Source organism: Harpia harpyja, chromosome 6, assembly GCF_026419915.1.
Source record: "Harpia harpyja isolate bHarHar1 chromosome 6, bHarHar1 primary haplotype, whole genome shotgun sequence".
Taxonomy (NCBI): domain Eukaryota; kingdom Metazoa; phylum Chordata; class Aves; order Accipitriformes; family Accipitridae; genus Harpia; species Harpia harpyja.
In genome coordinates, this window is record NC_068945.1 from 11,301,015 (window position 1) to 11,327,302 (window position 26,288).

The window sequence follows — 26,288 nt, forward strand, 5'->3', positions numbered from 1 at the left end:
TTACTGCAGGTGGAAGAAACAGCAGCGTGACACCTACGACACTGCAAGGGAACCCACGGGATCTCAGCTGAGGTGGTGTCTGTTACTGCCATCGTGTACGAATGGTTGTTTGGTATTATTGTGCTGCGGTCCTCCCACTGGAAAAATGGCACTACGAATATCCTCCTATTTCAGGAAGCCATCCTGAGAACAAAGCTGCCTGCAACTGAGAGGCACACAGATACCCTTCAGAAAAAAACCCACACGCAAGTACCCACACTGTCAGAAACGCAAGGCTGCAGGGCCTGGTACAGTACCTTGCTTTTGGGTGGAGGGCTGTTTGTGCTCTTGTCTGTGTGGATGCTGGTAGGGGATACAGCAGCACCAAGGTTACCCTGGGGTATGCCAGGTATCTTGCCTCCCGGAGACACTTGCATCGCAGCAAGCTGGGCAGCATACAACTGCTGTAAAAACAAACAAAGAAAAAATGGAGGGGGGAGGGGGAGAGAGAAAGAGACATCATCAATAAGTAAGTAATTTTCCCAAAACTTCTGCTACTGCAGATGATATATTTTTCTTCTGATGGGTATTTTTTATTTAGCACACTGGTGTATTTCAAGATAAGAATTGTCATCTCAACTTTTATGACTCATTCCTCAGGGGATGAATGACAGACGTCACCATGAGAAATGTCCCAGCTTCCCTGTGTGTCCAGGGATTCAGAACAAGAAACAAAAGCTAATCTTCATGGTTTGCTGGAGCCACTGGGCAATCTTTCCTTTCCTGAGATGACTTAGGTGTAACAGCATCTCCACCGATAATATGAATCAACCCCTGTGAAGTTCACATTTGATATGATGGTCTCTGTGCTACCATTTTTCACTTCTTTATCTTACTTGCTATGTTTGCCTTGTTTGCACAGGCTGTAAGGTGTTCGGGACAGGGAATGTCAAAATTTTGTTTAGCACTTACTGTGACGGTCCACTCTCAGTTGGGTTCTGGGGAACCACTACAGTCAATATATACAGACCGACGGTAATGTACTGTCCATTAGCAACTAGAAGCTCCAGTTAAGACTAAGAACACTTTTTGTGATAGATGCAAAGCAGATACACAGTAGGAATGTTTTTTTCTTCAGAACTAAACCAGTAAGGCACTTTAAACACATATTTGATTATTAGCATGTAAATACTTATAATCACAGTCATTTGTTTAAAGTTCAGCACTACAGTAGAGTTTAATGGACAGAGGTCAAAAGCAGAGAGAAAACAGGCAACTGGCAGTACTTGGAAGCTCCCCTGACCTCCAAATAAAAAGTGGAGAAAATAAACATGGTGGGCAGGAGAAGTGGCAATTGTGGCCGCTTTGTGAATAGAGAAGAATTCAGGTGAAGCCAAATAGAAGTCAGATGCCTGAGAGAGCAGGTAATGTAGTAACAAAGGCATTCCCTCCTCCGTCACAATATCAGTTTCAAAGTATTATCTGGCTGTGCAGTACATGTGTAATGTGTAACACTGAACGACGGTGCTCTCTGCCTGCTGGTGTTAACAGAGCTTCTGAGTTGCAAACATGCAGGAACATGGAAGTGGATGTGAAAAAACAAGGGGGCTTCAATATGGCTAGCCTAAGAAGTCTTGTTAGTGGTGCTTAGTTGTTTTGATGTTGTTTTTTAGTTAATTGTATACGCTGATGAAAGAACAAAGGTCAGATTGGAGGGCACAAAGAAATGCTAACCCAAACCAGCAAGTTTGAAAAGAGGAAAATGAGGATTCATTGCAGGAGTATTCCACATGGAGCTGTGCAAAAGGTAGACAGACACTGCTAATGTGAGTTCAGAGTACGTAAGCCCTGTAGCAAACACTTAACTTGATCAAATGGGCAAGATTTACTGCTCTGAGTCTCAGACAACCCTGGACATTGTCCTGTAGTTCCCTGTACAAACTCTTCCCTTCACTGGTGCACAATCCTAGCCCTTTCACATAATTAAAAGTAATCCATTTCTGCTCCTTTAGGTGTAATCAGGCACCAAGTTCTTACTTATTTCTTTTTCGCTCCTTCTATTCTTTTCAGACTTTCTATTCTTTTCAGTTTTGAATCCTTTTTATTTCTTTTCTCTACTTTGATCACTGCTTGTTCCTTATTTTTCTGTACTTCTTAATCACCATTTACCCATCCCTTTCTGTTTAGTCTCCCTCTCTTTCCCAATCATCCATTCATTCCTCCATTCTGTCCTTGCTTCTTCCTCAAATTTATTTATTCATTTATTCTATGTGTTACCCCCAGCGAGTCTGAGCCAAATAGATGCAAATCAACTACAGATAAAAGTCATCAAAAACAATCCAACCACAAATCAGTCACAGATTCAAATGCATGTATTTATCAGTTGAACTTCATATCCATTCATTCTTTCAAAAGAAGACTAAATCCAGCAGGGAGAAAGGAACAAGGGTCTGTGTGAACTAGAGAAGAACTGTAGCAGGCAGTTCAAGGAAAACCAAGCCAGCTTTATGTATCAATTAATGTATCAGAAGGGTAACGGTTGTTTAAGAAATAGGATACGTGACTAGGGAACAGCTCAAACATAACTGGACTCTGGTGATGATAGAGCAGATCTAGGGAAAGCTTCTCCTTTTCTTTTGCTCCCTATTGAAAAAAATGACAAAACAAATTGAGGCAACTATGGGAAAAAAAAAAAGAAAGTCAAACAGCCATTGAGCAGGAAAGGTTTGAGCTTGCTGCTAATCTATAGGTTAGATATCAGAGAATATGTCTAGTCCACAAGCAAAGGTAAAAATAACATAGTCAGTTTGGACTCTTAGCAGTCCTGAACCAACTGGAGATCACTGACAGGTCGGCTGATTTCCAGGCCGGAAATTTCTGTGAGCCTCTGGGGAAGACTTTTCAAACAGAATCCTTACCCTGAAAAAAAGAGGGAAATCTCTACCTCAAACACAGCTCTCAACCTTCTGCTGAGGTCCAAAGAGTGAATCACAAGAACTAAACTACGTGAAATACATGCACAACATTGTGTCCAAGAATCTGTACCATCTTACACCTGTTCAGTGGTCACTGAGAAATGTGTTGGAAGCCATGGTTCCTCCTTACAGCACTGTCATCAACCACCTATTTTACAATGCATGCAAAGCAGACGATGACAACGTAAGCATGGAGAATGAATTTCCCTATGCAACAGCCCAGCAGAAACCCGCATTTTTAGGTAAGAAATGGAATATATGAAATTTCAAACGTATGCCTTATTATCAGTTCAGGGACAGATATACCTCAAGAGTATAGTGTGGAGTAATCTGGAAGGAGGGGTGGAAGAAAACCTATAAAGCCTTCATTCATGCTTTGTACAAACTTCTGTCCTCCTGTTATCAGATTCAACATCTCACCTCTATGTAATTAATTTTGAGAATTACAAACAAACATTAAATAAAATCTTGTAAGAGATCCCTTGTTAGAGTACCCTCTTAAAAAGTCCCTTCCTGCAACACAAACCAACTATTCTACTGAAAAGCAACATCAGCCCCAGCTTTAAAGTGAAAAACATGTAGCTTATGAAATTGCAAGGGTCTGAATCTTATTTAAGCAGTAAGATTGCTCTCATATTTCCACTCCCCCTTTCAAAAAATGGACAGAAATATACAACACGCAGCACATTTCTTAGACTGTCAATATTTTTGAGCTTTGACATTATTGAACTTGTCTGTTCATATTTACTTGTTTTAGGACATGATGACCTTTAGCTTATACCCAAGGAAAGGGCAATGGTGTGACCAAGTGCCGTGAATCAAGATGGCTAAGTGACAACAATTTATGCATTCATTTCATAGAGAAACTGAACTCCAACAAAAGAACATTTCTACCCTTGCTTCCCCAATAAGAGTTTCAGAATTTGGAACAGTGTATGAATCGGTCTCTGTCGAGACATTCAACCATCATCTAAAATGCACCCTTATACTTTCCACAGTAATGAAACCAAGACCTCAAACGTGCAATGAAAATGACGTTATCCTGTATCACTGCTGTAATATACTGTTCTTGAGCCTCTTAATTTGTACCCCAAACAGAGACTCCTGAAGCCACTTCCACTACCTTCCACTAACCTAAAGGCTCAATCTCAAATTCTAGCACTCAAGGAGGTCATTTTGCTGCAGTACAACTCCTACAGGACATTCAATCTATAGGGTCTTGGCTGTTTTATCGTGACCAAGGCATTCAGTTGAAAACAGTGAAGCACTACTGCTTTAGACAAGTTTATTTTTGCTATACATCATGAATAAAATAAGGATAATATTCTGAATTTAATAAGATAGATAATAGTTCTTCAAGAAGGCAGAATTGGGCTTCTGAAAAAGCAATTAAAAAGTAACATCTATTGTTTGTTTATAACTAACTATGTTTCAGCTCCCCTCCCCATGTGCAATATTGCATGCCTTGTTAATGTTTTCTCATTAACCTCTTATGAAAATCTGTATGGAAGCAAAATCATCAGAACAAAAGCACAATGTGATACACTTTAAAATGGGCAAGAGGTACAGTTATTTTTTTACTGTTGCTTGTCTGTTCTTAAGCTATTAAACAAAAATTCCCCCTTCTCCCTAGGTCACCACCTAAACCATTTATAATTCTTCCAATATATTAAGCAGAAATACTCAGCTGAACTCTCCAAATGGACTAGCTCTAACAGCTCTTGGCTTGATGACTCTGTAGTACATCAATAGCAAAGCCTTAAGGTTAGACCAGCTTTGAAAACTTTCCCCTTGGGCATTGTTGTTACATGTTAACAATGCTCATTACTGCTTTGAGGGTACACTAAAAATGAATTCTTGTTCTATTAATACAGAAAATGAGAATGAGATTTAATAGCAATTTTAAAAAGGGTTGAACAAAGTGTTAGCAATTACATAGGCAGAGATAGTTGATTCAAGCACCTATAGGCATTTGGATTACAGTATTATCTCTTATTAAAATATTTTTATTAGTGAACAGTAGAGATTAAGAGCTGTTATTAAAAAAAACCACAGCGAGATAGAGACAGGTGGTACTGGAAACCAAATCAGTTATTGCAATAAATTTGTTTCTTGTATAAACTAGTTTTTCAGTGGAATTACCACAGTGATGAATTTACAAACCACTGTGCTTAAATGTTTGAACTGTTGACTGATCCAACGCTTCAATTTCTTTGTCATTCTGAGACCCATCATTAAAAATATACACATGAATGGCCCTGTTCTTTGATTTTTGCATAATCTGGGGGAAAAAATGGTATAAATTGAGATTCTCTCATTCAGAATCCATTAATTTCATTTTCTTTACCTCAAATTTTATACTTACAGAAGGTATGCAAAGTGTTTGATTACAGCAGAAAGAATTAATTTTGGATCTGTTCAGGTGGTTTTTTTATTTTAAAAAAAGGACACAAGGAATTACAAAAAAAAGAAGAATTCACTTAAAACAAATGTTTGACATACATCCTGCTGTAAGATAGGTTTTTAAAGGTAGTGGCAACATAGATAAAAAGTTAACTATAGAAATGAGAATTAAAGCTGCACTCATTAGTGATTGGTAGCAATGCTTTCTAGATCTTCTATGAAAAAAAGTTCTGCATTTAGCTCTTCACTACATATCTGAAAGGTACAAATGCCATATTTTCATCTTTTCTGTGTCTGAGTTTCCTTCAAAGATTTAGTCAAACTATTCAAAGGGACACACTAATTTGACCATTCAAAACTTCAGCAAAGGCTTTGAAGTGCCATTTGTTTGCACCAACTGGGCGATTTTCAGAAAACAAAGATAATGTGTGAACACAAATTCAATAAGCTCCTTTAAAACCTTGCCCAAAGAACCCATTGCAAGGTGAATTTTACTCAGCTTCAGTGCTTGAGTTTGCTAGCTTTCACGTTGAGCTAATTTCAGATAAGAACAATACAGCTCGAGATCCTGAGATGCACTCAGGAGTATTTTGGTTTATTTTGGTTTTCTTTTATTTTGTTCTTCAGAATTCTGAACACAGTTGGATAATTACTACTGTTCTACCTACCGTATGTCTTTATCACACCCATTTCCTAAAAGAAACTGCCCTGGCTCCCAGTGCTGAGGCACGCGTGTGTCCCACAGAGACTCCTTCTGGCAGAGGACCTTGCCTGAACTAGTGTTTCCTTTATTCACCAAGTAAAAAATAGCAAGCTGGATGAATTCACCCCAAAATTGTGGACCACACAGAGACTAGAGCAGATACACTAAATGTTGAAAAGCTACACTGTTCTTTCCTGTGGCCACAGAAACCAGCTAACTTCCTTTGAAAACTCCCATCCTAGCTTTGCTCTGTATTTAGCCTCGGGGAGGAAGACAGGTAAGTAAATCATCAATCAAGGAACAATAATAAATATTTGAAAGTTAAGACTGGGCGAATTAATAGATAAGTAATATGCTGCTTTTAATCAGAAAGTATTGGTAACACTTGGAGGAACTGCCTAGAGAAATGGTAGATTTTGACTCTTGATGTTTCAGTCAAGATCAGATGTGTTTCTGGAAGATGAACTTTAAACAAAGAGTTTATTATGCCCAATAATGTTTTACATCTTGTTTTGTCAGACTAGACAATCTAACAGTCTCTCTAGCCTTAAAAAAACCTGAGACTTAGAAAGAAACATTAAGGAAAACAAGTTCTCATTAGAAAAACTGTAAAGCATTCACAAACAGAACAAGGCTTCATTTATACACTTCTTGCATGCAAGTTACAAGCACAGCCTTGTAACCACCATCTCTCATACTAGAAAAACATCACTTTTAGAATCAGTCACCACAAGTCTCCACAAAATATGATTCTGGTAGCTGATCTCTAGGGTTCCAGGCCCGCAGCCCTTATTCCTGAGAATAATCCCACTGTAGTCAACAGGACCGCTTTGCCCGTGCCAGGCTGAATGCACTAGTTCTTTTCTCATTTGGAACTTCCATGCTATGACCAACTGGGGATCCTTGGCATCCAGAAACAAGGCTGGAGTCCAGGTCACTGAAAAACTGAATGAGCTTTAAGTCTGTATTTGAAGTAATAAAGACTTCTATCATTGCTGCAGTACATTCAAAACAATGCTTGCTTTGCTTGTAAAACAGTGGATAAAGTAAAAAATGTAGGTACAATTTATGGTAGCTCTGAGTTTTGTCAGAAACGAATGTAATTTTGATGTATAGGACAATCATTTTAGCTAAAGTACAATTATATTTGTACTTACAGTGGCTTCTATGGGAAAGACACTAACCATAACACTGCACAAATGTTAAGAAATTCAGTTTTCCTGGAAAAGCTGTCTTTAGTGGTGTCAATGGATAAATGCTATTCAAATATTAGCAAGGTGAGAATCAGAACCCATGACATCAACTGACTGTTCCTGGTGACACAGGAAGACTGTAGGAAACTCCTGATTAGAGCCTAGACCTCATGGCTCCTTTGTCCCATGCCTTAACAAGAAGACAATCCTTCTACAGGATGTAACTGTAGGAACTTATCAATAGACACTTCCTATCAGAGGCTAATAAGATCGGTTAGTTTCTGTGATAAAATATCATTGTAAACTGTGTGTTTAAGATTGCCTGCTCTTTACAAATGAAGAGCTTTTAACTGGAAAACTGCCCAAGTGGCCTACATATTCATACATACCATGTTCACACCATGTGACAGTAATTGAAATAGAGTGACTATATGGAATGCATATTGGAGAGGAAACTTGATAATGTCTTCTGGAAAAAGCTTGCTGGATGAAATGTTGCAGATGAACAGTGTCCCCTTCGAGGAAAGTAATTAATATTGTACATATTAAAAAAAAAAACAACTGGCAACAATTTATTTCTATAGTTTGTTTTGCAGCACCAGAATATAACGTATTCTTGCTGCCACTACTATTATTTAGTTTTACGCCAACAGAACTTCTTTTGTTAGAAAAAAAGATAAAATAATTTCTTTAAAGTAAGGACATACTTTTGATGGCATACTCCTTAAGGAGTATACAGTAAGATGGGCAGATGGAAGACCAACAAACAACAGGGATGTGTAACTTAGGAAGGGGCATTTGTTTTGTAAACTGCATTCCCTTTATCACTGACTATTCCGTAATGAAGATGAAGTGTCTATATGAAGGTTCCACATGGAGACTTCTGTCCCAGTACAGCTTTTCCAAATTAGAAGCTTGAAGTCAGTAAAATGGCACAGACATTATACTCTTGTAGGAAAAATCTCACTACTGCCTATTTGTTTACCACAAGTATGTTTCCCAAGAGCTTATTTTTTGATATATCCAGATTTTTGGCAACTAGCTCAGAGCACCTGACTCCAGTAAGTGTAATTTCCCATTTGAGAGAACAAAATACTCTGAGTGGCCATTTGACAAAATACTTATTTCATATTACATTGCTTTACTTGACTGGTACTGTATATAATCACTCATTGTTATCCATAAAGTGACTAGAGTAGTTAATAAGCAAACACTGCCAGCAGAATTACTGTAAATAAGGTTCTATATATTTCAGATTGCTGAGCTATAATTAAGGCATTTCACTATTTTATACACATCTCCTTAAGTGACTCTTTCTCCACTTTTTATTTATAGATTTTCTGTTTGCATTTTAAGTTGTTGTATTCAACAGGGAATTAAGTCAGGAAAACTCTTGTGCCTGCTTTAGGACTGATACTGAATTAATTACTTCAAATCTGAATACTCTGTTTCTCCTTAAGTTAAGTGCAAGAGCTTACAGCAGAAAGATTAAGGTCAACTGCATTTCTTATTTTGAGAACATGGATTTGCTCACTTGAATGCTGATATAGTATCAGCTTCTTGTATCTTGATGATTGCAAGATTTCTTGGTGACTTGTCCCTCCTCTTCTTCAGCAATAAAGTAGTGAAATAGGTATTTTGCAGTACATGCGGGCCACAGCACTCAGCCTGCTCTAGAAACTCTTTTGTGACAAGCTGTGATAAGAATAGAGTCCTAAAATACTGAAATTCCTCCTTAAAGGTAGCAGAAGGATGATAATCACCTACCAGAAGCAACAGTGTCATATTATCAAATTATAGTGTGTGGGAGGGGACAAGAAATAAATCAAACAACAAAATAAGTTGAAAAAATTTCACTTGGATATTTTTCCCAGTATATTTCCTAAAGCTCCCCCATGGTTATATCTTCATGATATCAAACAGTGAAACAAGAAACATATTCCTCATTAAGGATATTTCTGAACCTGGAGTACCATGCAATTGTATCTGTTGTCCTTGAAGTATAAATTAACATTGTTCCTCAGTTATCTGACATGTACAGGAGCTCAGTGACATCTACTCAGCTCATTCAAAAGCTTAATTTGCTCTTTGAACTGAGTTGTATTATGTGGTCAAAGGGTCTGGATAAAGGCGCAGGAGACAGAGTGACAAACTCTTAGTCCATCGTAAGCAACTTTCAACAGAGCTCACTTTCACAGGCTCAGACAGCCACAGCTACTCTCTTCCAGTTTGGGTAGAGAGGAAAGAATGTGACGCTTGTGCCTTAAAGGGGAAATAAGAACTGCATTTGAGCTGCTTCCCTTGTGCCAAGCCTCCCTGAATAGAACACATAAAGGAGGAAGTAAGGGTAGAAGAAGAATACTGAAAGGGAGGGACCAGTGATGGATAGACCATCCGAGCTGCAGAAGAAAACTTATTCCAAGAGCTAAACTACAACAAATTGATTCCTAGAATAGTTCTGAAGAGGTTTGGTTACCCTTTCCTTTTTCCTTAGCAGGGAGCACTAATAGGATGTGACGTGGCATCTTTATTCAGCTGCAGCAGTTTATTTTATTTTATTTTATTTTATTTTATTTTTTGAGGTAGGAAAAGTAGAGCAGAGTTATTATTCTGGGGAAGAAGAATGTCAGTCGTGCAGTGCTAGCTTTCCAGTTTAAGGGTATCTGTATGGCAGAAAACTTTCAAGTAAGTTCTATCAGAGTTCAACAGCAATCCATTTACCTCTCATGTAATTTTTGTTCATGTTCATTGCCTTACATGCTCATTACCCAGGTCCCCCAGAAAGCTAACAATTCCTACCTTGTCCTATGGGATCCCATTGTGAAGTCATGGTATCAATACAGGGCACCAGTTCTCCTTCCCAGCAGCACACTGTGATCCCCTTCCATGAGAGGAGAATACACGACCAGAACTGTGCAAGGCTCCAGCTCACATGTACTTTTCCTTTGGCTTTAACCCACATGGAATTCCCTCTTCTTCTAAAACAGTGTTTGTGTGCTAGGTATTACTAAAGACAAAGCTTGCAGAAAAGGTCGATCAAACTTATTAGACCTGTAGGGAAACTGTAATTCCAACCAAGGACATAGAAATTGGTGCAACTTTCATCTAGAACATTTTGAGCCATACTGAATCAGTGAAAATCTGATTTGTGTTCCAAACCAGAAACCAGCTGAGTTTTGCTCTGGTCAGACTCCTCCTAATGTTCTCAACAGTGAGTCCTACCCACTTTAAACTCACAAAAGTGCCTAACTTGAAACTAGCCTCATTCCTGTAAGTTGGGTAACTTAGGTGCTTAAAAATCCAAATGCATGTTTGTTGAACTGGGATGCTCAAGGTTAGCAGATGACAGGCTACAAAGAGGAGATGTTAGAGTATGTGGAGAAGAGCACCATTACTTGTTAACAAACTTGCTGAGGAGAGCTGAGAGAGTAGAAAAGCACTCAATTTCATTATTTTGGAGTTTCCTTCATCATATAAAAGTCCCCCTTTAACAAAATGATGTAGTAGAAACAACTCAATAGCTGTTCAATCTTTTTATTCTTTGATTTTACAATAAAATGGGTGTCGTCTGTAAAACTCCCCCTCCAATGGAGCCCATAAAACTCCAGAGCCTGAAACCTCTGTGAAGCTTTGGCAAACTTCTCAGGAAATAACATAAGAAGCTGTTTTCTGGTTCATCTCATTATTTCCATGCTTACACTGATGTAATGGGAAGAGTGACACTTTGCGTATTCCATTAGGACACGTACAGAAGTTTAATTCTTAATTCTTAGAGACTTTGTTCCCCCAAAAGTGGTCTCTGAAAACATCTGAAATCCCTCAGGATTCAGTTTCTGACTCTCACTACAATGAAACCGCAAACACTAAGGTCCAATGACACTGCATGGTCAGACTTCAGCCCACGCATGAAAAGCCTTAAATCTAGCCTGAAACTCACGCCAATATGTCTCTTTTGGCACATGCTGTACTGGAGGTTTAAGAAGCTGTAGGCACAATAACATGATTGAAGGTCAAAGGGAATTACATCTTTAACTTTTATGTTCCTCACATGCTATGCATCACCGAAGCACAAGAAGAGCTTATATGATGAACTGTGGAACTTTACATTCAGCTAAGAGGAATATGATGGCTGCTTCTAGTTTTACCAAACCACATGGATAACGAAGAGCTGCTGGAGCCTCACATTCCCATATCAAGTGTGAGCTTTCTACTTCTTAGGTTCAAACTGATAAAGGGAAATGCAACCTTCTCCCTGTTTCTCCACTGCCATCCTGATGGAAGCTGTTAAGTCCCAGACTCTCCCATGCTTACCTGGGTTACCCTATGGAAGTGTCCTCTCTCTCCTTTAACTCTACAGCATTTTGCTCTTAAGTCTAGATAGGGTGAATGCAGAAATACATCTCTCTGAACTCCTGTTTTTCAGGCAAAACAGATGCCATTCATTGGCAACAGGGCTGTAACCTCTAACTCATCTCTTAAAGGATTCTACATGGCCACATATTCTACAACCAGTGACATGCACTGTATTAACACTACTTAACTAGTAACAAGCTCTATAATCCATTGGTATATCTGATCCACCCATAACTATTTATTAAAGTTGATTTCCACATTTTTTTTGAGGCACTGAGTAAATTTTTAAAGAAAGACATAAAAACTGCAGACTCCTGAGTGAAAACAGTGCTTTTCAAAAATTGTCGCCTTCACACTGATTTTTTAGTATGGAATTTTTTATAACATAAAGGTGGATCTGCTTGTCCAAAAACATTAAATACTGAAATTACTGTGCGTGCTTAGGAGACATTTTTCAATTGTTAATAATGTGGCTGGGTTATAAAAAGAGCTAATCCGTATTTTAAATTGCTCATCTGGAAATTTGGATTAGGAGGGAAAAAACCAGCAATTTTTATGTTTTAGAAAGCAGTACCAAAACACTAAACTCTTTTCAATTCAAAACAACAGCCAAAATTGATGTAAAATCAAACTGTAAATTGCTTCTGGCTGAGTAGTTGTCTGTAAAGCAGAAGGGGTGGGAGTACCAAAGAGTTTGCAATGGAAATACCGAGAAGCTCTTAACTGTAGTCACACTAACAAGAGCTGCTATCATGAAGTAATAACATTATCCAGAAATCTTTGTTCATTACCTCATTCCTAATGCCATCTCATTTCACTTGAGTTACTTGGGTCTGATGATGGGGTTAACGAGCGAGGAGGTGTTTGAGTGGGTGTGAATTAGGGGCACTGCTAAAATAGAAGCTATTTTAACAGTTCTGTGTTTAATATAGTCTGAAGCTCTGTAATTTTTTTTCAGGTAAAATACTCACACGTTCCAAGGCTAACACTGACTTTGGCAGAGCACAGATAATACCTAGACATATTCATATTACACAGAGTATTACAGAGGGACTCATGCTTCTATTCCTTTTCTACCTCCGTCATTCTACCCACCAGTCTAACATAGCAGGAATGCTAACGCTTTGATTTCCTGCATTCAGAAGTCTTCCTCAAAAACTGGATATTTACAGTGACCATGACAGAAAACATCGCTGATAGCTTCTCTCCTCCCATCCCTGTACTCCACAAGCCATCTTCACATACTGCACAGCAATCCATTACAATATGTTCTAACATCTGCCTCCTCATATGATGTACGACCTATTTGATTGACCCTTTTTATGCTGCTCCAAGACTGGCTGTTCATTACAGTGGCAGGGTGAACAGTACTCATTGCTTCTTCAGTTAGCAACTGGTAAATATATCTCCATTTCGGAAAAGACTGGGAACATCAAGCAGGGATCCTCCCCACTTCCCTCCATATAGCAACAATCCACTCCGTACAGTGCCTTCCTTTATCGCTAATTACATGTCACATTTCAGTCCAGAACAGGGAGGGTCTCTTGTGGGCCCTCCCATCTATCGCTAATATATTAAACATTTCTGCCAATTAAATTTTTCCATGACAAGTATTAACATTACCCAATGTTTGTGACTCCAGCGTGGGAAGCATGAATAATGCAAGAAACAGTACAGTCCTCCATTACGCAGGGACACATCTTGTTTTTGCCAAAGTCAGCAACTGTAAAATATCTCTCAACTTCTCCAGTTAATATCATGGCATAATACAGGCTTTTGGTCAAAGTGATCGTATTCACTACAATAAAAGGAGCATCTAAGGTAACATAAAAGCACTTCACAATATCCCAGGCATTAAATACTATCCTTATTCTCACCATCTATCTTTCCATCACGTATTTAACAACATTGACATACTTCAGGATCACTGTCAATTGTCTGAAGTCATCTGGCATGAAATGGAATGAACATGGCTATAAAAACGTAGGGAAGCAATGCACTGACCAGCACAACGGGCACCACCTCTTCCCAAGGATGGAAAACTCAGCTGACACAGGGAAACTACACATATTTGGTGGTTAAAAAGTTGTCTGCACTGACTCCAACTCAGTGTCTTTCACAAATTCCAACCACTACAGAAATACAAAGTTGGCCTTGCTGCTCCATGTCCCACCAGCAATCACAGAAATACTTTGACTTTATTGTCCACTGTTACTTGCTTATTAACTGGAATTGGCTGGGCAAATGAAAAAGATAACTGAACCACAGTAGAAACACGAGACAAAGTGAGGTTAAGTGAGGAATCCGCCTGACTAGGTCTGAGCTAATCACCCTCAGCTCCCTTTATAAAAACTAGAATGAAACCTGCAACTTTAGGCCAGATGAATTATACATGTTAGGCGTCCATGGCTAAAGATGACTCTCATCCCACTGTCCTGAGTACAAACCCGGAAAAAACTAGCTAGTCTGTGCTCAGCGTGTCTATGTCATTTTTTAAATTTTGTGTTCGCAGCTTAATTTTTTAAAGTGAAATATATCTGTCCTCTCTGAAGTTCATGAAAAATACACATTTCCTTTTATCTTGCTGCACAAGTAAGATGGAAAGTGACTTTGTCTTCCTCAAAGCTGTACAACTGGTAAGGCATACAGCTACAACTTCAGCACAGAACATGTGGGAAAGGGCATATAAATCCCCCCAAAGTTGCCTGCAAATTACTTTGGATTTGTGTAGAGAACATACATGTTAACATAAAGTAGAGTGTGAACCCAAGGAAAATGAAGACAAACACTGACAGCTGGCCAATCTTGCCCTTCTTTACTGTGTTTGCCTCAAATATAGTATGTTTGCAAGAATGTGTGAAGTACTTCTGAAAAAACAGTTATACTCCATTTAGTTTTAACAAGCAAAGGAACATACAATTTACAGATCCCTTCAGAAAAATCTGATTTACTAAAATTCATGGAGAAACATCAGCAAATTCCCAGGAGGAGTTAGATAACTAACTTATTCAATATCTTGTAAATTTTGGAACATGGCTATTTCATTCAGATTGTTTTTTGCATATGTCCAAGGTTACGCTGATTTTATATAATAATTTCTTCTTAAATTTTATCTTCAATTTAACGTTCCAAAAAGAATCAGACCAATGCTTATACCATACATGGTATTTTTCTTCCAACAGTGGGTTGTTACCACATTTCAGAAGGACACTGACCACCAACTACCATTTCTTTTTCCAACCAAGATAGGATGTAGAACAGGGAATCTTTGCCACCTGCATCCCAGCAGTGACTGGCAGACAGCCCCTCTCATCCTCCTCGTAGGGAATTTTGAGGAGATTCACGCCATTAGGATACAACGGACATATGTTGCACAGCTCATCCCCAATTAAGTAAGACCAATTATGGTAAGTTAGATCTTTGTCCTTCAAATATACTTCTATTATGCCACTCTCAGCCCCGTCCCCAGTATTTAATATACTGCAAGCATAGGAAGGATCCACTGGAGCTTGCCGTTGCAGAAGTAAGAACTATGACTGGAAGACAACAGTCATCCTGAAAGGCCTTTTGCTTCAATTTGCTGTGCAGGAGGATTATACTGATTTTAATGAGCTTAGGATAAGTAACGTCCTAGAGGACACACATCACAAATTTTCTCATAAGACTGAAAATATCTTACCTTCCAGTATTGTTTATAATTAGTGTCATTGTCCAAATTGTTTCCCTTAGAATCACTGTTCTTATAGATGACACCTATCAGTGTCATCACTAACAGCTTTTTAGACTTTTGACCCTCCTTGAAAGTAAAGCATTGTATAAACTGTAAATTGCTTTGACTAACAAGACTGGTAACAAATATGACGTATTCAGGGACAGTATAATGTGTACTAGCAGGACCGAATGGCATTTGCAGACGTGGGGGAATGACTTGTTTTAGACTTCCACAGTTAACTGTAACCTCTTTAAATTGAATTGCCATTTCTGCAGTAGCAGAAACAAGCAACCCCAAAGATGATATCTATTCTCATTGGCCTAGAGGAAATCTAAGAAGTTGTCAGCAGTATTATCCTTCCTCCCTCTCCCCCCTGCTTGTCTTCCATATTCCGATGGCTGTTTATGAGCTCAGCTGTCATTCTTTGCGCCAGGGAAAGATAGATGGGACACACCAACCCCAACCTAAGTGACCTTTGGATGTGACAAGATTTTTAGGTCAGTCCCGCTAAATGGAAGCCTTGGTGTATCGAGGCTCGCCTCAGGGTGAAATTTCCAGTGAATTTATTATCTCCCAATGCCCTTTGGACTGCTTCCCACCATCAAACACCATGGCAGCACTCGGAACAGGAAGAAATACATTAACTGGAATCTGATCGTTTTAAAAGGTTACAGCTGCCCAAATATAATTTAATTTCATACTTGCCCTTTGAGGGTTTGGTGTATATTTTCATTTTATGACTGCAAATGATAAAGCTCTTAAGATTCCAGGCAATAAAAAGGAAAAGGGGGGAGAAAGTATTTTAAGGGTTAGAAGTCTATTCAGTTCATAGTCAATGAGCAAAGTGACAAATCAGCTTTTTTTTAATCTAACATTTCCTCAGTTTTTTTTAGTATTCATTCCTTTCTACACTTGATCGTGAACAATACCTTTTAGTGAAATCAAACCTGTAATGCCACCCAGTCTGATACGAAAGAAACATTTGACATTCAAGCATCTGCCTATCTTACATCCATTAAGGACCTGATTCAGAGCAGCAATTAATGTGAAGTGAAATGAAGTTATCTGAATAAACCAATGCAAAAAGAAAAAAAAAAAATCAGTCAGACTTAAGAAATTGCTTAAATTTAAGTATAACACTTTGAGTTTTAACTGGGTAGGCCATGGCTCATTTTAGAATCTCTTCTTCTCTAATTTCTTCTGTCTGAGCTCAGGTCATGTATACAACTTCATCTACCCATGCCCACACAGAATAATAAAAATCAGGGTACCCAACACTGCTTTTGGGGCAGCATTCAATTTGCTTAGTCCCACACCTGTGCAATAATTAAATTCTAATGCACGAGTATATGGGCTATGACATCCTAGTACACAACACGAAATGCTGGGAAATTATGCTCATTCTCTCTTTTTCCCACTTAAAGGGAAAGCAAGCACCACACACTGAAACACAAGCTACCACACAAATGTGAGCATGGCCAGCTTGGACTAGAGGTAGGAAATGCTGAGCACTCACATCTTTCACCGTATCCAATGAAAACTGAGTTACCGAATGAACGCCACCTCACCATCAAACATTCTGATACAATTTTGATGACCATTTCCTTTCCACAAAACTAATCACAGGAAAAATAAAACAGCTGTGGAAAGGAGGAAGGATTAAGTGTGAATGTTGTATATCCTATTTTCAAAGCCACCGTAAGAAATTAATTATTGCTGGGCTCCCAAATCCCTTCAGGCCTCTTTAAAAATCTTATCCAAACATACATTGATACATACCATCCGAATTACTTTCGCCACCAGTATATCAGACCAGCATATAGCGAGAAGCAAGGCTGCCATGATAATGGGAATGGGATGAGTAGGATTGATTGGCCTAAACCGAACTATATTCTGAGGCAGTTATTGGTGACACAGCGGGACAGCGATTTAAATGTAAGCTATACATATGTGACATACTGCTTATGCTAAACGTCAATAAGCCCTTAGTTTGTAAAGTAAACATGGGAATATTGAACAAATACCAGTGCAGAACTACTGTGGAGAAAGTCAGAGATATTTAAGGACAGTTTAACCTACTACGAAATGTAGCACACCTATTAGCGTTTCTATTGTGAATGTTCTAATTTTCAGAAGTCCAGAGTTTGATGGTAAAAATCAACATTGGCGATAAAATAGGACTTCAGTCATGTTCTTTTGCCAAAGTCAGCTAGATCCATTTGGTTCCCTTAATGAAGTAAGTACGCTGCTGTATTCTATGGTAAATGGCCCCAAACACTTTAATAACACTATCACAAGCTGTAATGTTTTGGTGCATTAACGGTGAATACACTGTTGTAATTTGTAAAGAGTGTTTTGAGCCATGAAAGGGAAAAGAAAAATTAGGAAAAGAAAATGGAAAGGCTTTGTTGCCAGATGCTATTTTCACACTCCAGCGTGGAGCAAAGCGTAACCTGCAGAGTGGACACTTCACCTTCAGAAGGGCAGAGAGCTGCTGGCCTTGCTGCCCAGGTGTGCTGGGGGACAGCCGGCCTTCCCCAGCACAGCACCCATGGGGGGGCACACAGGGATGCTGCTTCTCGGGCCCCTGAGCGCATCAGGCGGGGGGGGGCCGGGTACCAGCCCTCGTAGCACCCCACGTCTCTGAGGGATCAACCCTGTTCCCTTGCACACAAACTGCCAGTCCCAGGCCCCTTTGGGAGAAACAGATACCTTACCTATGGGAAGGAGCTGAAAAAAGCCACTCTGCAGCAGTCCCCCAAGACAATTCGACTCCCTCAATGTGCCACAAACAGATTGCCCCTGTCAGCTGCTGCTGGTGCAGTATGTGGCACAGCTGTGGTTACTAAACCCAAGTATGGCTCGCAACACAGCTAGAAGATTCTGCTGTAGTGCAGATTTTAAGTAGGGAGAGCAATCACTCTAAACAGCAAGACGCAGAGGTGCAGATATAGCTGGAAAATGCTTTTAAAAATCTCAGTTTCTACCACCATGAGAGCATTTGAAACTTTCTTACTGCTTTCATGTTGTATTGATAATCATAGGATACTGATTTCAAAGCTTCTTCCAGCTTAAAAACACACACTGACTTTCAAGTACATTTTTCTTTCTTGTATATGTGCTTTTTATTTTGCTTTTTAGTTTGATTTGTATGTTTGTCCATTAGGGAAAGACAATTCACATAGTAGCTTGCTGACAGCCCTGCTCTCTGTAATTCTACTGTTTGTCAGTCTCTGAGATAGATGACTTAACAAATTTGCAGTATATTTCTGGTTGGGTAAGTTATCTGTGATGTGACCAGTCTCTATGGCTAAGGAGTTAAGGCATGTAAAGCCAGCAGTCTGCAATACTTCTCTCCTTAGCTATTTAATGAATGGACAGGAACAGAAGCAGACCATTGGTAAAAACGGCAAACAAATAAGGTAGTTATGCAGAGCGAAAGGGATACTTAGAAGCTAGTCTAGGAATTAGACTCAAACTCAAGAGACCAGCAGAGCTCATGTGGGTTACAAACTTAAAAGTTAGTCTTGAGGACCACTAGGAGCTACAGGTACTGCTGCCTCCAAATTTTCTTGTTCAGATTGACCTTACGAAATCCACTGGAGTGGAAAACAGTAAGAACTTCTGAAAGGAGAAAAGGAATTTGAGGAAACTGAGCCTAGGTATTGGGGAAATAATTGCACTCTGACTTAACCTCAGGAACAGGATGATGCTATCTACACACAACAGAATAATTAAGTTTGACACTCTGAAAGTTACATCCCCAGATACTACGGTATCTTCGATAGAGCTAAGTTCAGTTGATGACTTTGGAAAGACAACAAACAGAACAAGCACCCTGACCTCAGCAGTTTGTCATCTAATACTTACAACTACAGTAACTAGGTATTTCACAGTTTCAAACTGTGCCTAATATTAGCCTCCATTCATAAAGGGTGCTCAAATATCCTGGCTGGTAACAGATAACCGTGGCAAGGAATCAGACATAAGAAAGACAGGATGAGAATAAGAGCACAAGGACTTTTAATGGCTTGCGCTGCTCTTGCCGTATGCAATTTATATCACTGGCCAGTGATACTCTCCCCATGTACACATTTAGTATGCTGTTTGTTTATTTCTATCCCATTCTGCCTCGTCAATTGGCAATGACCTAAAACTTTGGAGAAAAAACAACGGTCATAAACAAGACTGTAGTGAGAAATAAGACATAAACTGAAATTCTTACACATTCATATATTATACCGATCTGCATCTAACAACAAACCATGTCATATGACCTAGGTACAATCAAAGCTAGCAAGATTTCAAGGGAGATTTTCTTGTGTTAACTTTTGGGATGCATGAAATGTAGTAATTTGATTTGTGGACCTAAAGGAGTGAGTGAGCGTCAGTAAATAGTTTTGTGCAAGTCAGCTTTTCTCACTGTTGTTGTTTGTAGCATTGTTCTGCAAGCTCTGAAGAGTGTGCATGTTAGTGATTTGCAGTTTTCCTGTGTGTTTGTCTGTCACGATGTTCTGCTGAGGCACTGTAAATATACACTATTGGCAGAGCTCAGCACGAAGACAATGAATTCCAAAAATATCCAGAAAAATTCACTAGTCTGACTGCAGCTTTGTGTTTTACAGGAGGCCCATAGCCCTCAGTTCATGGTGTCCGTGAGTCCCCCCGCAGCCAGCCAAGCCCCACTCAGTGTGGTTTCCCGTTCCCCCCCCCATGGACCGTTTGCTCAGGATTATACAATCTTATTTGCATGATTATATAATCTTCTTTTCAGCAACATCCCTCTGAAAAGAGCAAACAACATAATAGGAAAACCAGTAGCATAAGCCAACTATTTCAAAACCCAGTGTCTGGAATGCACAAAGAGCAAAAAGTAGGAAAAAAAAATAAAATAAAAAAATGGTTTTTTGGTTTTGTTACCAGATTTTTCATCCAGACCTTTCCAGGGAGAATTAATTCCAAACGAATGCAAGCCATGAAACACCGCATTCTGTGAAACACAAACACTTCACAGGTTTGCTGTGTTGCCAATGGAGGGAGGGAGGCATCGTTTTGGTTACCTCAAGGTGTACATACGAAGGCGGCTATTTACTTCTTTCTGAACAGAAGCTACTTCAGGGAAGTATAAGACAATTCTCAGATGTTTGGCCCCCCCACCCCGGTTTAAGACTCTGGCAGACAGGTGTTGCCACTGCTGCTATTTTGACACGGGTTTTGTCCTGCAGCTGGCTGAACTCGTAACATTGACACCACCATTCTAACCATCAAGTCCCAGTTATATCGCACGGAAGAATAAACAAAGTGTTAGCTGACATATATGCCTCCACTCCTCGAGTTTGCTCTTCTTTCATACGCTTCAGACTTTCTCCTAGACAGGACGCTGTGTAAGTGAAGACTGTCATATTCCAATCTGCAAACAGGCTCTTCTGCTGGCTGCTAAAACTACTTATGATGTCAGTTACTTCAGCAATATTCATCTAAAATTAATGCCTTATAAATAATCAAGGAGTAATCTGCTTCCGTCTGTCAGGCTAACCCCAAAAAGAAAGAAGTGTAACATTTTTGCGAGAGAAAAGAAATTAAGGATGACCTGACCTCGCAAGTATGCTTGCCAGACAGTTACACACTCTTTCTTGCATGACCTATTTCTCCCTGCTCACACCGCAGAGATGTTTCAAACAAATGGCCAGTAATTCAGACTGCTTGAAACACAGAGGGTTGCCACCCAAACAAGACAGTTGGGCATCTTAATGGCTTTGTCAGGTTTCCAAAAGTTTTTAGTGACTTGTTATCTCTTTTCAAGTTGAAATAGAGCTCTATTTGTCTAGTCCGTAAAGGATAATGTCAAATGTCAAACTTTTCCAGAAATTGGTGTACCGGGTATGGATCATAGCCTAATATTTTGTTGCGTATCACAGTGTGTGAATGGCTTGTGTGAAGAAGTATACCAAGTACATACACCTAGTATACTCGGTGGTTTAGTTACAACACATACTAACATAAGGAATAACTTATAGCTAAAGAAATTATTTATAGCTTAAGTAAGCCTTCCCATAGCCTAAGTTCCAGGGCTGGAATACTTTCAACCTGCTTTTGAAAGATGCTCAGAACTATTGCCTATAAAATTCCCATGAGATTTAGAGAACATCTGTTTCTACTACTAGAATCAGATTCTGTACCAGTTATGAAGATCTGCATCACCTGTAGTATGAACTATTTAATACCTGTGATTTTCAACCTTTTTGCTTTGAGAACTCCACAACCTTCTTAGTAGAGACAAAGACTAATGTATCATGATATAAAAGCCTATCTACAACAGGTTAACTTTTCTGAGACACCTTTCAGACCCATTAAAAGTATTAATGGCCCCCTAGCAGAAAATCACTGAGTTATACTATTATGAGATATTTAAGGTCACTACAAGAAAAAGGCACAGAAATGGTCATCTTTTGCTATTTCACAGAAGTCAAGAAGGTAAGAGAAAGCTTGAGACAGAGAAAGACAAAGGAAAATGGAAACAACACAACAGATGAGGCGAAAGAAAAATAGAATAAATGCACGCATATGGAAGACAAGGCAAAGGACTGGGTTTCTTAACGCTGGGGCTTATATGTAAAGAGACAACAATATGAAGCTGAAGGCAGGCAAATAGGAAGTAACATGGAAAAGACATTGCTTGTGCTATTTCCATTGTCCAAATGTCAAACGCCTTCTGGGAACCCGGGGGGGTGGGGGGAGGAGGAGTAATAGCTGTATAAGCATCTTGTAACAGGTTCTTCCTAAAGGGGATTTCTTGAAAACTGCTAGGCTCTGATGCTAGCCCATATGGGCTCAGGAAAGTCAGAGAAAACGCTGGCTGCACTTTTTCCAGGCTATTTGCATATGTTCTTTAGTATGCAGAATGTCTCTGTATGTAATTGAATTGTTGTTTTTGCCTCTATTAATACATATGCAAATGAGTCACTACTGCAGCTGTGCTGTATTAATCATATGTGTGCTTCTGTCTGTCTGCCCTGCAGGCTCAGGGTCGGAGGGAGGGGGAAGAGGGAATTCAGTCTCTTTAACCTACAAGAAAACTCACTCATGCAGACAGAGGTCTGCTAGCAAACAGCAGGCCTGAGTTACAACTGGAAGGAAGATAGGCTGGTCATTTTTCAGTCTTTTTCATTTTTCATAGATATGGATGGAATCTGAAAGTTATGCAGAAAGGACTGTTAATCTAGATAAAATGAATATGCTACCACTGCTAATTCTTTCCCCTGGAGGGCTGGGGAGGGAGTTATAATCTGACAACCCACAGAGTAGCCATGATATTGTTTTACCATGTGTATTTACTGCCTGTAAATGTCCACTGTATGTTCAGACACTCACAGTGCTCAATAAAATACAAAGCGTTTATATATAGTCTGTCATAATGATTGTCTTTCGTAAATTGATTGGACTCCAATAAAATGATGCAATCAAGCTTTTCATTCAAATCTATTTTGATACAATATATTGAGTTTACCCATAACATTGTATAAGATTATATCAAAGGCAAGTATGGGCTATTTAGACACCAACTACAAAGCACATTTACCCACCATGAACAAGATTTATTTGAGCTGATACGTTCGGTGGTTCATGCTTTTACACAATCTATCACAATCTCTAGCTCTCAGCAGGCATCCAGAAAGTGAGGACTAGTTGCACCCTGGTGTTGTGAGGCTTGCTTTTGAGTTAATTGGGAGGAACCTTTTCCATTTAAAAACAGGGATTGCTCAAAAATGCTCCTGGCACTCAACAGGCCCTCACTCAACACCTTACTTAGACAGCTGAATGAATATTTTAAAAACATCACTAAGACTTCATAATAAATTAGAAATCTTGGGAAGTTCAAATTTTTGAAGACAATGTACCCCACACCCGCAGAGAGATCTTCACCCTGTTTAGATGGCTGTAGCTTCACTTCCGTGAAGAGTACTATACCCCATTTTTCTAGTTGAAGAACTGGACCTTGGTCTTCAGTGATCTCTTATAAAAATGGCCATCTTGGCCACTCATTCGCAGAACAGGTGGTGAATATCTAGTGGCCAACACATTCACTTACAAAGCCAGAAACAAGCAGTGGACAGAAGTAGGGAATATAGAAACTGCATGAATGTAGCAATTTTTAAAACTATTTAAAAGGGCAGCCAACAAAAAATGTATACTTATTATGTTGTTTTATTACTCCTATTATTATCATTATTTGTGATGGCCATCAGAAACAGCATAGGAATACACTGAGCTAATGGCAGATGGACAACTGCCATCTTTTGGTTATGCTAATGAGAAATGTCGCTTTTCATGTACTTTGCTGTTTTTCTCCCCAGATGTGTGTGCTCACAGTGAAAAACTAATTCTACTTTTTTTATGCTTAAGTGGATTGTATGAGTATTATAATATTGTAATTAAACTGTGCATTAATGATTCATTCCCTACAAATTAAGTCAGAGTCCTATTAATGAGAACAGGTAAAGTAGAAAAGCAAACAGTGAAAGGATACTGACTCTCGCTGTTGAAAAGCCAGCTTAGATGGTATTTAAAGGTAGACACTGCCCAGCAAATAGAAGGAATAACCTTGCACTGCTAAGAAATGGTTCACCTTCTTGTAAGCAAAGAACTGGTTATAGTAATATCCCAAAGAGGTCATGAATGTAAATTGCAGAGTAAATGAATAATGGATAAAGTATTGCCATCTCTTGGCTACATTCTGTAGAGACAATAATGGGGCATCAGACTTTTCTTCTCAATCAGAAATAATTCATATGCCTTTGCAGCTCTGGCAAGTTGGCTCCCCAATACAAGGAAAGAATAAAGCTTTCAGTATTCAGATGTACCACTACAGTGTTCATACAGTTTTTGCAGGGTCTTCTTTCACAGATTTGAGGCATTATAACACTGGAAGGCCAACTGCTTAATCTGGTCAAAACTGGTTATGTCTACAGATTATAGTAAGAAATCAGAAAGAGATATGCCAAAAAAAAAAAAAAAAGAAAAGTGCTTGATAATTAATGCATGAAAATGCAGTGCCATCTCTTTAAGAGAGGTGAAGTTCTATCATCAGCAACACTTCAAATGAAACTTAAGGAGATACTTCAGTGAAATAACCTGAACTGGCAAGTGGAGAGATGTAGCTCATCCCTGCAATGGTGCAGAAGCCAAAAGGAAGCTAGTATGCAAGAAAAAAAATGGTATCTGACCGAGCAGGCAGTCCTCATGCTTTTTGTTTCACAGGCAACAGATATTTTATGTAATACTCATATGACCACTGGAACAGTCTATCTTCTGATCAGTCACTATATACTTGTTAAATAGCTCTATGCTTTCCGTTTCCTTCAAGTAAAACAAACATGGAGACCACAGATGATTATGTGACCCTTAAGGTATCTAGAAGCAAGGTTTTCCAAAGGAAAATTTCTAATGAGTCAGACACCTAAATAACAGCAAGATGAACAACTTTGAGAAGCACTTAAACTCCAAATGGGTTTAACTTTTCTCAAAATCTAGCCACTTATGTCAGTGCCTGCACGTGGCCCAAATTCTTCTGAAAATGTGGTCCAGACTGTGTATGCTAAATTCCACTGAAAATCAATCCTTGTTACGCATCTTCCCACACCACTGAAAAGAATAGGTTTGTAGCAAGAAAAAAAAATTGACCCAAGTACTTAACAAAGAAAGTGCAGACTAAAAAACTTGGTCAAATTATTTTTCCAGATATTTTTGAGGTCTAAATCTGCTCATTGTTTTTACACAAATAGCCAAAGAGAATCAAACAGGATTCTTCAAATGGCTGGTCTCCAGAACTGAGACCCAGCCGAAATGCTTTCGCACTCATATGCTGACATGAGGTTCTCTTGATCTGTATAGTGACAGGTTTGGTCATAATGTTGAACACAACCACCAATAATCATGACATCCAGTTTCATGCTAAGATGAAGAGGGAAGAAAGTTTGAATGTGGGCACTCAAAACTTTCTGGGGTGTTTTTCCAAGAGCAGATGTTTGCAGGAAGTCTGTATTACATCAGTCTACTATACTGTTTTGACAGGACACAAAATGTGCATAGAGTAACACTACACGGTCAGCTGTCACTATACATCCAGCATTATCTTTCAGTATAGTTATGGGTATACACAGCATTTGTATTACTGCCAATTAATCAGTCGTTGTCACTATTTGGTTATCAAACAAACAATCTCGGAAATATGAACCATTCGCACTCCCAATGGTGCAGATTCCTCTCAATTTTCAGATTGGGTGATCAGGTCCTTTGTTTCCTACTGCTCAGAAAGCACTCAGGAGTTATTTTTTCCTCAGAAAAGAAACCACCAGATGTAATTTTATACTGAATTTGCTCAGAAACATCTATTTCATACTAGGTATGCTCAAGATGACCACTATTAGAATAATCACTTCAGTTTACTTTGTGTAAAACTTGTGACACGATATCTATGCTTACAGCTTTGAATGCTGATCTTCAAGATGGAGGAATTTAAACCCCTCATGGGCTGAACCATATAGGAAAACATCATGTCCATATAACGCGTACAGCAGTACTTTCGATTCATTAGCCTTATTCAGTAAAACACAGTGGCAAGGCTAAGTTCAGTTTTGTTCTCATTCCTCTGAAACAGGATCACTATGCTGCATCACTCTTGAAGAACAAGACCATATGAAATTTATAGGGGGAAAAACCAACATAAGAAACTCATGTGCTAACCAAGAGGCACTTTACTGCAATGAGGGTGTATTTTAAAATGACACTTCACACAATGTTTGGGACTGAATCTTCCCATTAACAAAGGAGAGCTAAAAACTTTTTTTTTAAATGGCATTTATGTCATTAAATGTGGGTATGAGTGAATATGCAGGGCTGATAGACAGCTCTTTATCAGAGGACAGGTTCAAGCATGCATGGTGTTAATTCCAGATTCTCCAACATGGCCC

At 39.0% G+C, this 26,288-nt stretch overlaps 1 protein-coding gene across 12 annotated transcripts in view; it reads right to left on the bottom strand.

The window, feature by feature from the left end:
- The window catches only part of SOX5 (SRY-box transcription factor 5), a 649,933-nt gene that overhangs the window by 60,132 nt on the left and 563,513 nt on the right, over positions 1-26,288 (bottom strand). For all 12 annotated transcript variants that reach the window (XM_052789110.1, XM_052789111.1, XM_052789117.1 and 9 more), the window contains one exon: positions 297-443. In XM_052789110.1, coding sequence (XP_052645070.1) covers positions 297-443 — 147 coding nt within the window. The remainder of the gene's footprint in view (positions 1-296; positions 444-26,288) is intronic.